At 37.6% G+C, this 14409-nt stretch overlaps 1 protein-coding gene across 1 annotated transcript; it reads left to right on the top strand.

The window, feature by feature from the left end:
- Positions 1-1505: 1505 nt before the first annotated feature.
- LOC140180416 (serine/threonine-protein phosphatase 7 long form homolog) lies at positions 1506-3295 on the top strand. Its single transcript, XM_072221522.1, has 5 exons — positions 1506-1574; positions 1878-2620; positions 2706-2793; positions 2878-3110; positions 3154-3295. Exons 1-5 carry the CDS (start codon positions 1506-1508, stop codon positions 3293-3295), a joined length of 1275 nt encoding a protein of 424 aa, XP_072077623.1.
- Positions 3296-14409: the final 11114 nt, after the last annotated feature.

Raw genomic sequence — 14409 nt, forward strand, 5'->3', positions numbered from 1 at the left:
AAAAGGGCGTTTTTTTTTTTAAATATTGGCTGTCAATTGGTATAATGTGTGATATAATATGTGATTATGATGCAGTTGTGTCTGTGTAGGGGTGGCAACGGGGCGGGTAGGGGCGGGTTTTTGCTCTACCCGACCCCGCCCCGCCCTACAAAAAACCCGCATCAAACCCGCCCCGCCCTACCCGCGGGTTGTAAAATGTTAAACCCTAACCCGCCCCTGCGGGTACCCGCCCCGCCCCTACCCGCCCCTATAATTATTAAATCCAACAAATAAAATTAAATTTTAAAAATTATATAACCACCATTTACATACATAATATAAATTAAAATAAAAATTTATATATGATATAATATTATTAATCATTTTACTAATTATTTTATATATGTTACATATATTATATATTAAAAATATATATATTTACATATATATTATATATACCGGGGCGGGTAGGGGCGGGTTCAACCTAAACCCGACCCCGCCCCGCCCCGCCCAAGAATCCGCCCCGTTAAAACCCGCCCCGGTGCGGGGGCGGATAATTACCCGCCCCGAGCGGGTAGGAGCGGGGTGGGTACCCGCGGGTTCGGGTAGTGTTGCCACCCCTATGTCTGTGATATCGGAGGCTAAACATTATACATCAAATCGTTCCCACCATATTTCTAGTCGTTCCTTCATTTTTCTCTTTTTGCTATTTATTTTTGTCTTCTTCCTACTGTTTATAAATTGTGGGGAGCGATTTCTACTAGTTTCCAATATTGCAGTAAAATACACAGCTACATCATAATTATGCATTACACAAAATATTATCCAATGTTCAAAAAAATTAACCAAAAAAGGTTGTCTTGATTAATTGGTTATAAGATTATTTAGGAAATATTAATCCCCCATTTCTAAAATAAAATAAAATTAAAAGGTTAGTGGAAAGGTCGAAGTTTTGGAAAACCGTGAGTGGTTTACAGTTGTGTTTAGGATAAAAGTAGAGATAATAGATATAAAAACTTGCTTGATTTAGAAACAAGGATAAAGGCAAAAATATAGACAGGTAAAATAAAGGGCAATTTACCAATTTAAAACAATTGGTTGAAAGCTTTACCAAATTACAACATTTGGAATTTGGTTACTATTTTGTCTTGAATCAATTTATATAGAAACCGTGGGAGGCAACCACGGATTCCAAATGTACATAAACCGTGGGAGGTAGGAAGGTTTTATGATCAAATCATGTTGTATGTAAACCGTGGTAGGCAGCCACGGTTTACGTGAAGAGAATGTAAAGCATAAACCGTGGTAGGCAGCCACGGTTTATGAGTAAATGCTTTCGAACATAAAACCCTAGAGGCAGCCACGGTTTATGAGTGAGTAGTATAAATAGCAAAGCCGTGGCTGGTGAGGGCTGATCATTTGTGAGATTTGTGAGTGAGGAGAAGGTTGGTGGGTGACAGAGGAAAAAAAAAATTTTTTTGTTAAGTTGCTGGTTTGAGAAGTTGAACCGGTTTAGTGGAGAACCGATGGAAGAAGAAGACCGGATGTACCGGTTAAACCGCGTTGCGCATGTGGCTGGATTTATCGACCAAGAGGTTGGTTAAACCGGCTTTTTATTATTATTTTTTGTTTAATGTTCTTATCATTAATGGTAAATGTTAAATTAATATTTTAACAGTTATAATAGAAATTTTTGCTGTTATCATGATAGTGAGTATTTTATATTTATTGAATTTGTAATTTATATTATTGGTAGAATTAATTTTTTAGGTTTACGTGTTAGTAATATTGTTAGTGTTATTTTCTTTATTGTTGTTATGCTTAGGGTTTTTTATTGATATTACTGTAAATTGTTGCTATTGTTGTCTGTTGAGAGTTCGCTATCTATCTTTTTACAGCCTGCTAGGGTTATTAGTGGTGTGAGAAGACAACAGAATATGCCTTTACACGAGCGTATCATACCGTATCTAGAGACGGCGGGCTTATATCACTTGGCTAGGCTGAACAGTCAGTGGTTCTGGGTTGATGAGCCTCTACTTAGCGCATTCATTGAGAGGTGGCATCCTGAGACCCACACATTTCACATGCCTTTTGGGGAGTGTACGGTCACCTTGGAGGACGTGGCCTATCAGCTGGGTTTACCGATTGATGGTGAGCCTGTGAGTGGGTGCCTTAGTGAGTTTGAGAATTTCATGGAAAATGGAAGACCGGCATGTGTGTGGTTCCGTGAGCTGTTTGGGGAGTTACCTCCGCAGAATAAAGTGAAGCAGATGACAGTGTGCTACACATGGTTCCATGAGCGGTTTCGGGTTTTGCCAGCAGATGCTACTGAGGACATCGTGCGTATATACGCGAGGGCCTATATTATGATGCTGTTGTCATCTCAGCTGTTTGCGGACAAGAACGCCAACCGTGTCCACCTTCGCTGGTTGCCTTACGTGGCATCGTTGGATGACTTGGGTAGATATAGCTGGGGCTCGGCCGCGCTGGCGTGGTTGTACAGATGTCTTTGTCGTGGAACAAACAGAAATGTTGTCAACTTGGCTGGGCTACTACAGCTTCTACAGTCTTGGATCTTCTGGAGATTTCCTTGTCTGAGGCCAAGTGATTTCAACAGATTCGGGTTTCCACTTGCATCCAGGTAAAGAAATATGATGCTAGAGTTTGAAATTGTTCATTTACATGTCCCATTAGATGTTATGACATTCTTTTAATTGAACTTGTAGGTGGGCTCAGTATCTACCGAGGAACGATGCAGTAGATCAAAGAGTGGTGGCTGCACGCCTTTGTTTGGATAGATTGCGTGTGCATGATGTGAGTAATTTATTTATAGTTCATTCAGTTATGTTTTGCCTGTTATAGAATATGTTTTACGTAAAGTTTCATTACGTGGTGTAGATCGTGTGGGAGCCCTATTCCACTCCGGATGTCGCAGCTGTTGTTCATCCAGAGATACTACTAGACCAGCACCGCAGGCTATGGACGGCAGTTACCAGTCTCATTTATTTTGCTGCGATTGAGTGGCACCAGGTGGATAGGGTTATGCCTCAGTTCGGCGGGGTTCAGCATCTCCCTCGTTTGGCTCTTAACATAGACTGGCTTCATGCGAAGGACGGCAGGGGTGGAGATAGGTGGTTCCCCTCATATTATCGGGAGTGGCATGAGCATTGGCAGGATCGGCATGCCTCAGTTTTACCCGTTGACCGAGTTGCTGATCCTGGGCCATCAGCTGAGTACCTGGACTGGTGGTGTCGTGTGGCCCACCGATTTTTATCCCCAGAGGTTGCATTTCAGGATCCCAGGCCTATTGTGTTGACTGAGGAGGCTCGTCATAGAGGGTCATCCCAGGCACCTCCTATGGTGCAGGTTGTCGACAGACCGGACAACCGCCGCGTGGACAGGCGTAGGCGTATCGGCACACGTACTACGGAGCGAAATCCGAATCAGCCAACTACAACTTTTGCCGAAATCCTTGCACCTTCCATGATACTTCAAATGGTCCGATTCCAACACTCGGTACTCAACACCTCGACGGATGCTATAGTCCTTCACACTAAGAACAGCTTCTTCTTTACTCTGGAAGGATTGCCCAATCTGAAATTCGGTTGACGAACCACCTACTGTAGCAACTCCGGCCGTATGTTCACCCAGAGCCTCCAAGTTTAACGTCGAGAAGTGTGGAGGGTAATGCTGTGTGCCGGAACTTGAAGGACCTTCTTGTGCTTGTGGATTGGCACCGGTGTCATCGTCGCTGTCCCCAAATATATTTACAGGCTCCTGGTCAGAGTCATCGTCCCGCATTGCATTCTCTACTCGATCAGGTTCCCCGAATTCTTGATGTTCATCATCTGTGGCACGACCTGATTCCCCCAGAAATGCCTGTTGCAGGACCCCTTCATTAGGGGAACGTGCAGTAGGAACTGCAACCGCTGGTACCAGATCAGCCGCAAACGAAGGAGAGGCAACCTGCGGAACAGAAAACCGGTTTGCTGGCGCCGAGCAAGACGCACCGCCTGCGGCAGTCGAGCTATGAACAGGAGCCGATGCCCCAGAACTATCCAGAGTTACCTCCAACTTCGCATACAACTCGTGTATTCTGACCTCAGGAAAACTCCTCACGCAATGAAATAGAACCTTAATATCTTCGTCAGCCCCTAACACGAATGTATCATACATCACACCGCTGGAAACTACAGCGATGGGAATCTTGTAGAAGATCTTCTTCACAACCTTGCTCCCAAAAACCCCAAGCTTCTGCAAGATGGTGCTCTTCAAATCTGACAAACTGTTTGACGAACTAACAAATACACTCAACGGTTCTCTATCAGTGAACTTCACACCATATTTTTTGCTTTTTTTAATTTTTCCAGAGCAATGCACTAAGACAAGAACACACTCTTCCTCACTTGACATTGTGATAATGATCTCCTCAGCAACTACATTCTCACTCGAATATATATAGATTTTCATTATACATAAACCGTGCTAGGTTACAGGGTTTTATGCTCATTCAATGGCCTTCATAAACCGTGGTTGCCAGCCACGTTTTATGCTTTTTCTTCTTCATAAACCGTGGCTACCTCCAGCGGTTTCTGCTTTTCATTAATAAAGTGTAAACCGTGGCTGCCTACCACGGTTTACATTGTGCATTTCCAACTCATAAAACCTTGCTACCTCCCACGGTTTATGTACATTTGGAATCCGTGGTTGGCTCCCACGGTTTCTATATAAACTTAAACAAGACAAATTGGTATGCAATTTCCAAATGTTGTAATCTGGTAAAGGATTCAACCAATCATTTTAAATTGGTAAATTGCCCTAAAATAAATATAGAAAATTTTTGTCTTTCTTAATAGTGGGAGATGAAAATATTTGTTTCATTTTTCTGTTTTAGATGCATTATTCAAATATAGCATAAAGTTTTCTATTGATTCAATCTTAGGATTCAATCTTTTTGTTTCTTACTATATTGATCAATAAATTATTATATACATAAAGTAGGGTTTGAAAATTGAGATAGGATGCCTATTAGATAAAGAACATTAATCCTAATTCAAAAATGCTAATTCAAATCCTGGGTATGTCTATTTCACAACAGGCAAAAGTATGTGGGACAGTAAATTTCACATGCTATATGTGGATCTTATTTATTTTTTATTTTGTTAGAGTATAGGTATTCACAAATCAAAATAATATCATCACTTTAATTTTTTATTTTTATTTTTATTTTATTAGAGTATAGGTATTCCCAAATTAAAATAACATCATGGAAACAAGTCATTCTCACATTAATCCACAAACCCCAAAATTCATACTGCAGAGAAAATTATCATTTTTAATTATGAAATTTTAAAATGTTGATAAATTTAATTATAAATGAATAAAATTAATTTTGTATCAATAAAAAATAATTTTTATATGACAAAAATACTCAAATTAAGTTTATTCATGTGTAGATTTATTAATATTTTAAACTTTTATAAGTAAAAGTGACAGTTTTTCGCCTTTCATAAATACAAAATTAATTTTATTTATTCATAAATAAATTTAAAATAATTATCCAAATCAATTTCTAAAATTTTTAGAATCAGATATTTTAATGCCAGATTTCACAGTCTATATATGATATGGGAGACAGATAGCATATAGTCAAGTCAATAATTTTGGAGCTAAATGTATGTTGCGTGTGTATGTGTCCAAAGGGACCAAAATTAAGAATAATTGAATACATGAACATGCATGCGCAGCCGAAAGGATCCTTATTGAGGAGCGTAAGTAAGAATAGGCAGCTAGCATCAACGCATCATTGACTAGCCTAAGCTAGCAGGGCATGCTCCTCATGCACGTACTATTTTTCATATGTGCCTTGTGATTTTGGTGAAAAATTCCAAAACATCATGTACGCTAGGTTTTTTGTGTATACTTTTGGATACTTTCATACTCTAGAGTCTAGACATTTTCAACAGCCCTAGCCTTTGTATACGTACAATCTAGCATGTTTTAGTAGCTTGTACGATTGATTATATCGACTGCCTTAGTTATTAGGCAATTAAAGTCACTGACCAAAGGGACCGAAATACAGTTGCCAAACTATTGTATTTTCTTATTAAAAAATTATATTATGTATATATAAAAATTAATTAATATATATATTTTTATATAAATATATAATAATTTATTTGATAATTATTTTTTATACATGCAATATTTTAAAAAAAAATTAAAGTGCTCCCATGGAATTAAAGTAATAATATTACATAGTATACTTTTTTATTCATGACAATAGATCTTTTTTAAATTTTATATTCTATAACATTCAGCACCTTCTATATAAATACGAGTTGCTTTTAGGAACACTTCATGCTTGTCTTCCTTAGATAATTTAAAAGCAAAGTGTAAAAGTAAAATTAAAGTGGAGAAAAAGAAAATTAGGGTTAATCACAAAAAAACGTTTTCGAATTATTTTGACACTAATAAATATATCTTCAATTTTTGTTATTAATAAAAATATTTTTAAATAATTTAAAAACATATTAAAATTGTAAATCCGCTGAAATAGAAAAGGTTCGTTACGTTTTGGTCTGATGTGACAAATAAAAAAATTGATATGGCCTCGTTATATTTTTATCCCAAATTAAAAAATTCTAGACCCCCAATTTCTTCTCATCACTTCGTTCTCTCCTATCATCTCTCACTGTCTCACTTCCTCCAACCCAGCCTTTAACTCACTCACCATTTGCAGCATCCTTTGCCGACGAACCACCACCGTCGCAGTTATATCCACCTCCCTATTCTCTACCTCTCTTCTTTTCTCACTTTCTCTTACTCACTTTTCCTCTCTTCTTGTCTGACTTTCTCTTACTCACTCTCCCTCTTTCAACAACACCAAAAATGATGAAATTGAAAAACTACAGCACAACCTACAGTTAGAAATGGAACGCGAGCACAATCAAAACCGGAAGGCAAGCGCGAAGATCGGAACTGGAAGGCGAGCGCCACGACCAGAATTAGAATGCGAGCTTAGCTGAATCTGGAAGGCTAGCACGACCAGATCTAGAAGGCGAGCATAACGGGATGGAGTTGGCTCCTCCATCGGTGTTGGAAGAGATGCTCGAACAGGGGCAGTGACGAGTATGTGCAGTGGTAGTGTGGCTGAGAAGGATGCCGCTATTCACCGCATGCATTCCTCGCTCGCACTGCTCCTCTCTTGCCCGTGGTCCTTGCTCGCACTGCTTCTTTCTTGTTGACGATCCACCACTACTTCTGCTTTTGCTTTCCGTAACATTAGAAAAGGTTACATAATGTTCTTTCTAGTAGAAATACCCTGACTTAAGCAAGGTATTTTGCTGGAAGGGATGTTACACTTTCTACTTGAGTCTTGATTCTTTTAGTTGTTCTTGTTGTGGAATTTTTTTTATTTAGTTTATTGGTGATTACTGATTAATGCTACTATTGTTAATGAATTATGGTTTTAATGAAATTAGAGTTTAAATTAGGTTTTTTCCTTTTCAATTTGGATATGTTTTAATTGATAAAGTTCAATTAGGTTTTGAAAAGAAAGTTGAATTTGAATTTTTTTATGGTTTATGATTTTGAAAAGGACAATGGGTGTCAATGGTGAGGAGGTAAGAGAAGAAAAGCGAGTGATAAAGAGTGAGAAGAAGTTAGAGAAGAAAAAAGAGAGAGGATAGGAAGGAGGTGGAGTTGCGATGGTGGTGATTTTTCGATGGCTCTGTCGTGGCAGACAAAGGTGCTGGTGACTGAGTTAGAGGGTGGGTGAATGAGAAGAAATATGAGAGAAGAGAATAGGTGGTTTTGTTTGCCACATATGCCATTCTGTTTGTCACATCAAACCAAAACATTAGCATACCTCTTTTGTTTTAATGAATGTGCAATTTTGGTATGTTTTTAAATTATTTAAGGATATTTGTCAATAATAAAAATTAAATGTACTTTTGTCATCATTTGAATAATTTAGGAGCAATTTTGTTAGTTAATCCTAAAAATTAATTGCTTATAAAAGGATAAAATGAAAAGTTAAAGTTGGACATCCAACATTGTGAATCTTCTTTGCGTATGTGACAATGCGAGGAGACTTATTGTAACAATGTCAACAACAGTCCTAAGGGCTTTTTTACTGAAATGCGCATGGAAAAATCTTTAATTCCCAATATACGCACGGTTTGAACTTCATCCTCAAATATGCACAACCTTTTTGTAAGGGTCAGCCACGAAATGGTTCTAGGCACCATGTCAAGAATGGTGAGCACGAAATGGTGCATTGGGTCTGACACGGGCCACTTCTTCTGCTGTAGACATGAAATGGGAGACCTCATCTATGACACAGACGAAATGGAGGAGCTCGTGTATGACGCACACGAAATGGACCAACTCAATACAGACACACACGAAATGGGCAATTTTGCTTATGGCAGGCATAAAATGGTGATGCGGCAGTGAAGGCAGTAACTCCCAGCAGTGATAGTTCCCGTGCGTGCATGCAGTGGGTAGTTTGGGAGATAATTTATTGTAGTCTTTTGGTTGAAGCAATATAAAAGGGGGTGAAGGGGAGGGGACCAATTCGTAAGGTGGGAAATAGGAGAGGACTAGTGGGGTTTATTATGTTGCTGTGTTTAGGGTGGGGAAAAACTTTTTTTTTGTGGTGGGAAAATATCTTTTTTAATTCATAAAAAATGAGTAGTAGTGAAATGAATGTGGAAGAAAATCTTAATAGGTTGGATGAAATTCACATTTCTGCACATTTACATGTGAAGGTGAGTTTTTTTTATAAATTAATAACAATTTGTTGATGACTATAACATTTGTTGTAAATTGAATAATTTTGTTTTCATGCTTTTCTATTTTAGCCGGCACGTGTGTTGACTTCACATGGCACACTAGTCGATGTTTTTAGTACAAAAGACACAGATCCAAGTATGGAGATTAGGAGGCAGATGCTCAAACCGTATCTAAGAAGAGTCGGATTCTATTATGCGTTCTTGATAAAGCGTTTTGAATACGACAACCCATTGATTAGCGCTTTTGTAAAAAGATGGCGTCTTGAGACCCACACATTCCACCTGCCATGGGGTAAGTGTACTGTTACTCTGGAGGATGTTGCCATGCAGTTGGGGTTACCAATTGACGGTGAGCCGGTTAGTGGCAGTCTAAGGTCTTGGAGTAAGTTCCACCAGAGGGATATTCGGCAATGGTGTGAGGAACTCCTTGGTGAAGTTTTTGATGGACATGTTGGGACCACGAAGTATAACATAAAATTGAAATGACTCAGGAGTAGACTCCAACAAATGCCTCTTGACTCTCTCGAGGACATCATTGTACGGTATGCACGTTGTTACATTATGTATTTATTGGGTGGCGTTTTACTTCCTGACAAAGCGAACAACACGGTTCATGTTCGCTATCTTTCTCTGTTGGCCAACTATGATGCCATTAGTACATATAGTTGGGGCAGTGCCACTCTCTGTTGGTTGTATAGTGCCATGTGCCTAGCGATGAATTATAACATTGAGGGAATGTCTGGCTGTCATATATTGCTCATGTCTTGGATATACTTCAGGCTTCCTTTCTGGGCACCAGACGTGATGAGCCCATACACGTTTTCGTTAGCTACAAGGTAATATATTATGTTACATAACATCCATTCGGATGACTCCTGTGTTATTTCATGTGCTTCGGAATTTAAATGTGGTTACGTTCATCATGTTTCTTTATAGGTGGGCGGGTAAGAGAGGAAAGAATGACTATGCCGAGCAACGCTTGCAAAGGCACTGTCTGCGATTGGACACTCTGAAGGTGGATGAGGTAATTATTCTCATTGTATTTTAAAGCATATTTTGTTTTCTCCATGAAGATTCATTTAACTTTTTTTTGTGACGTTTGGGTTTTGGTAGTTTACGTGGATGTCATACAGGGATGCACGTATTCTGTCGAGGGTGCCTGCGGAATTTCTTGGAGCCCTACATGGTTATTTCTATACCACAGTCGTCCTACTGATTTTGTTTCGGTGGATCGAGATTGTTAACATCGATAGAGTGATGCGGCAATTCGGTGGCAAATAAGGTCCGCCAAACCCTCCACTAAACATCGACACCTTCCATCGCCAATCGGCTCGCAACGACAATGGATGGTGGCCCATCCGCCTCTAGACATGGTTTGAAGTGTGGACAAACCAACGGACTGTATCATACCGACTACAGATTGATCGCAAAAAATAGTTGCTCCGTATGTCCTCCGCGGTAGTCGAGTTCATTGGACCAAGACTCAGGTGCAGATAGTGGTCGGGGGTGCTGCTAGAAACACCTCCTACCCCCATCACATTTATCGGTTTGGCTCGAGTAGGGATAAACCGATCGCCCTCAAGCGGTTGGATTTTCGAAACAACTTCTGCTTCCTCTCCGCTATCATCCTCGATCTCGTCTTCCTCAGACGAGTCAGCCAAGTCGTCGGCTATTCCTACCGGAAATGGAACGTGGACATCGGGGGAGGGACATTGGTGAGGATTTTCTATATTTGGGGGGGGGCGCCACGAAGGCGTTAAAATAAGGACTTCGAGCCCTACCTATCTTCGAAAATGGAATGGCTTCACCAACACCAGAATTTCGCATTTTCTCCACATTGTTCGAACTAGATGAGCTACCCCCCACATATTGGAGCTTCACACAAGGTTTCATAGAATAGATGCTTCCAATGCTGCGATGATACGAAAATAACATCGACATGTGCTGGTCAGATTTAATATGCATTTTCTGATGTGCAAAAGAACTAGCTACCGCAACTGGCATCCTGTAAATCAGGGTACTGATATTCTTTTTCCCAAACAACCCAGTGTTCATCAAAATAAGATTTTTTAGTTGTCGAAGAGATGATTGTGGGGAAATCATTATCTAAAGTGGGTCATCACACATAAATGTGACCCCTTCGGCTGTATGAAAAATTTTTCGTTGGGATATATGACCACATAAATATATTCAGATGCCATCACCACAGCAAAAATTGGTGAAACCAACTTCTATGGAAGTGAAATTCACGGAGAGAAAAGGAGGGTAGAAGAAGTGAGAATTGAAATTGTGGAGTCAGTTCTTCAGGAGAAGGGTTTTTATAGTCTAGCCATTCTTCTAATTTGTGTGTGGTACACACTGAATTCTATCATTTCGTGTGCGGTACAATCGATATGTAGTGTTCATTTCGTGGTAGTCCAATCTGAGATACTCCCCATCTCACCTCTGCCTTGTCCCTAATTCGTGTCTGCCGTCCCTGATTTGGTCTGTCCATTTTGCTGCTGCCAAACCTAAAATAGGGTTCCCATTTCGTGCTTGCCCTTAGTGACATGGTCTTCCCATTTCGTGGCCACCATGCTAGGAATGGTGGAAACCCATTTCGTGCCCGCCATACTAGAAATGGCCATATGCATTTTGAGAAACATTTCTACGTATGCGCATTTTAGGAATTAAAGAATTTTCCATGCGCATTTTAGTAAAAAAGTTCAATCCTAAGTGTACACAAAATATTAACTATTAAATTAGTTATTTATATAAAATATATATTAAATATAAAATATGTATATAAAAAATAAAACAGTTAAATTAATAGTTGTTAAAATTGTTTCTTTTTTATCCTTGTGTCAGGTCAAATTTTATAACGAACAATTTATAAAATAAGTTAAATAATACATACATTTATAAATATATAATTGTTGATTTGATAAGTAGCTAATTTTTAATTTGTAAATTGTATTTTATTAATTACAAATAAAAAATTTTGTGTAATATCACTTAACTCTAAAAAATTGTTTAATTTAATCAATTTTTTATACATGTATAAAAGTAGATGTCAATTTTAAACTTATTTAATTTAAGAATTTAATTTTAATATATTATTAATAAAAAATAATTTTACATATACATTTAATTATATAATATTAAATTAGTAAAATAAATATTTTATATTAAATATATAAATAATTATCTAAAAAATAAATATAATTGATAATTATGTAAAATATTTTATATTATCAATAAATTAAAACTAAACTCTAAATTTAAAGGTGGAAAAATAAGAGTATCAAATAAATAGTAATTTTAGTTATGCAAATAACAATCATCCAGTTATAATATTGGCAAGGGTTTAAATGAACAGCAACGTTTGAATTTAATATGCAAATATTATTTTGATAATGTTAGAAAAATAAAAAAATAGACAAAATTTATTTTATTTAATATTTATTTTATTTAATATTTATTTTATTTATTATAATAATTAATAAATATTAAATAAAATAAATTTGGATTATTTTTAACAATTTCTTTTAGTTACTAAATACTTTCGATACCCTTATTAGTCACCAGCATGGGGAATAATAGAGGCTTGGCATCCCTAACTTATTTTTACTTATGTCCAAACTCCAAATAGAGCCTTGGCAACGCGGCATGAATAGGGGAGGGAAAAGGACTCATCTACAGTGAACTATTGTCTGATTATGCTGACCTAAGTCGTAAGGTGCCAATGAATTGTCCACACCCAAGTGGTTATAATACCGTCACGTCAACCAAATACACAAGTAACAAACGAAATTGATAGGGGAAAAAATGGTAAAATATTATTTTAATTGCTAATATTTAAAATAAGTTTTAATACAGTTGTTTAAAGAGAAAAAATTTATCGAATTAGCCTATTTATTTATTTAAATAAATAATTTTTTAAATTAAATTTATTTAAATTTTGGATTAAACTCAAACAATAACAAGTGAAATAAATTAGTCTGTAAATTAAATAACTGGTTCGTTTATTTTCTTTTCGTATTTTTTTAATAAATTAGTACTTTATTAGGCTGATTTTTTTTTATATGGAAGAGATATTGGTGTTTTTTTGGGAAATGGGATTATTTGGTGTAATTACAAATATGTGGATTTTGTAGGTAAAAAGTCAACACGTGGGGGGCGTGGTGTAACACGTGGGGGGCGTGGTGGACACGTGGCAGCATTCTGGCCAACACGTGGGGGGCGTGGTGGACACGTGGCAGCGTATTGTGCAACACGTGGGGGGCGTGGTGCAACACGTGGGGGGCGTGTTGGACGAGTTCCACAATACTGTAATACACTTCAAATATCAATATTCAACCAAAACACCATCTCCCTTCCCATATTAAAAATAATTTCTGACTTTATTGACAATATTTCTTTTCATTCAATACGAAAATCTGATTTATCAATTAAAAAACTATTAGATACAATTTTAAAGGTTATGTCAATTTTGATTCATATGGTTTAGTCTGAAAATAAAATTATCCATAATTTTTTTTTAACCAAATTTATCCCTAACGTCTAGTTTGGTTTTAAAACTATCATTTTTACTTAAATTTTAAAATTCTAAACCAAATTACTTCTAAAAAAAATAAAATTAGAAAAAAAAAAACAGAAAAAGAGAGAGAAGCACAGGAGAAGAAAAAAGAGGAGAGAAAGACACTGTCTGACACCGTTGTCTCCTTGTCGCTTCTTTCGTTGTGCTCATCCTGGAGCAAGAGAGCGATGGGAGAGAGACTAAGATGAGAGATAGAGAAACAAAGAAAGAGATCTCCAAAATAAAAACAACGATGCCAGCATCAAAAAGAGAGATACAGAGAATAGAAAGGTGGCGACAACACCGGTGAAGGAAGACGTCACGCACCGCTGTTTCAGCTCTTGCACCTGCGCATCCATGAGCAGGCAGAGGAATGCAGTGGCGAACAACAGTTTCGTGATTCGCGACAACATCAAGAAGACGACATCAACACAAGTAGATCGGACGGTAGAGTTAGAGTCGCGTAGGCGGTGGAAGCACGATTGCAATCATTTTGGACCATAATGGAGCTAGTGCGTTGTCGTGGAAGAGCGTGAGGAGTGAGAGGATGTTAACGCATTACTTTTAGACTGGTGATTTGGAAGAAGAATCGGTGTTGTGGATGCGAGAGAGAAAGGAGGAGAAGGATTCGGAGCTGAGAGTTCTGGAGATGGACTCGAGCTCTACTGTGGCAATGGCGAGTGTCTCAAATGATATGGAAAAAGGGTAGTGGTAGCGGTAAAAATGATGGTGAAGAGGGTTGTTGGAGAAGGGTGATGATGTTGTATGAAGAAGAAGAAAAAAAAAAAGATACTGGTTATTTTGACGAAAAAAGTTGTTTGAGAAGAGTATTTTGGTCCAAAAAATGATTTTAAAACAAAATTAAACATTACAAATGTATATTGTGAACAACGCAAACAACAGTTTAAAAAAAGATAAATTTGGATTTAAAATTCAAAATTTTAATTAATTAAATAATTATTAACAGATTCCCTCTTTTATTCATCTCCTTCTTCTCCTCTCACCTAATCCTCAAACCCCTTTCTCCATGTCTTTCTTTTCAATCCAATGAGCCATTCTCTCCTCTTTTTGTTC

This window comes from Arachis hypogaea, chromosome 1 (assembly GCF_003086295.3).
Source record: "Arachis hypogaea cultivar Tifrunner chromosome 1, arahy.Tifrunner.gnm2.J5K5, whole genome shotgun sequence".
Classification (NCBI taxonomy): domain Eukaryota; kingdom Viridiplantae; phylum Streptophyta; class Magnoliopsida; order Fabales; family Fabaceae; genus Arachis; species Arachis hypogaea.

Excerpts from the sequence above, each read along its gene's own strand:
- LOC140180416 (XM_072221522.1), top strand. The coding sequence starts at position 1,506 with ATGGAAGAAGAAGACCGGATGTACCGGTTAAACCGCGTTGCGCATGTG. Across the intron at positions 1,575-1,877 it reads CTGGATTTATCGACCAAGAG|CCTGCTAGGGTTATTAGTGG; the intron begins GTTGGTTAAACC and ends ATCTTTTTACAG. Across the intron at positions 2,794-2,877 it reads ATAGATTGCGTGTGCATGAT|ATCGTGTGGGAGCCCTATTC; the intron begins GTGAGTAATTTA and ends TACGTGGTGTAG.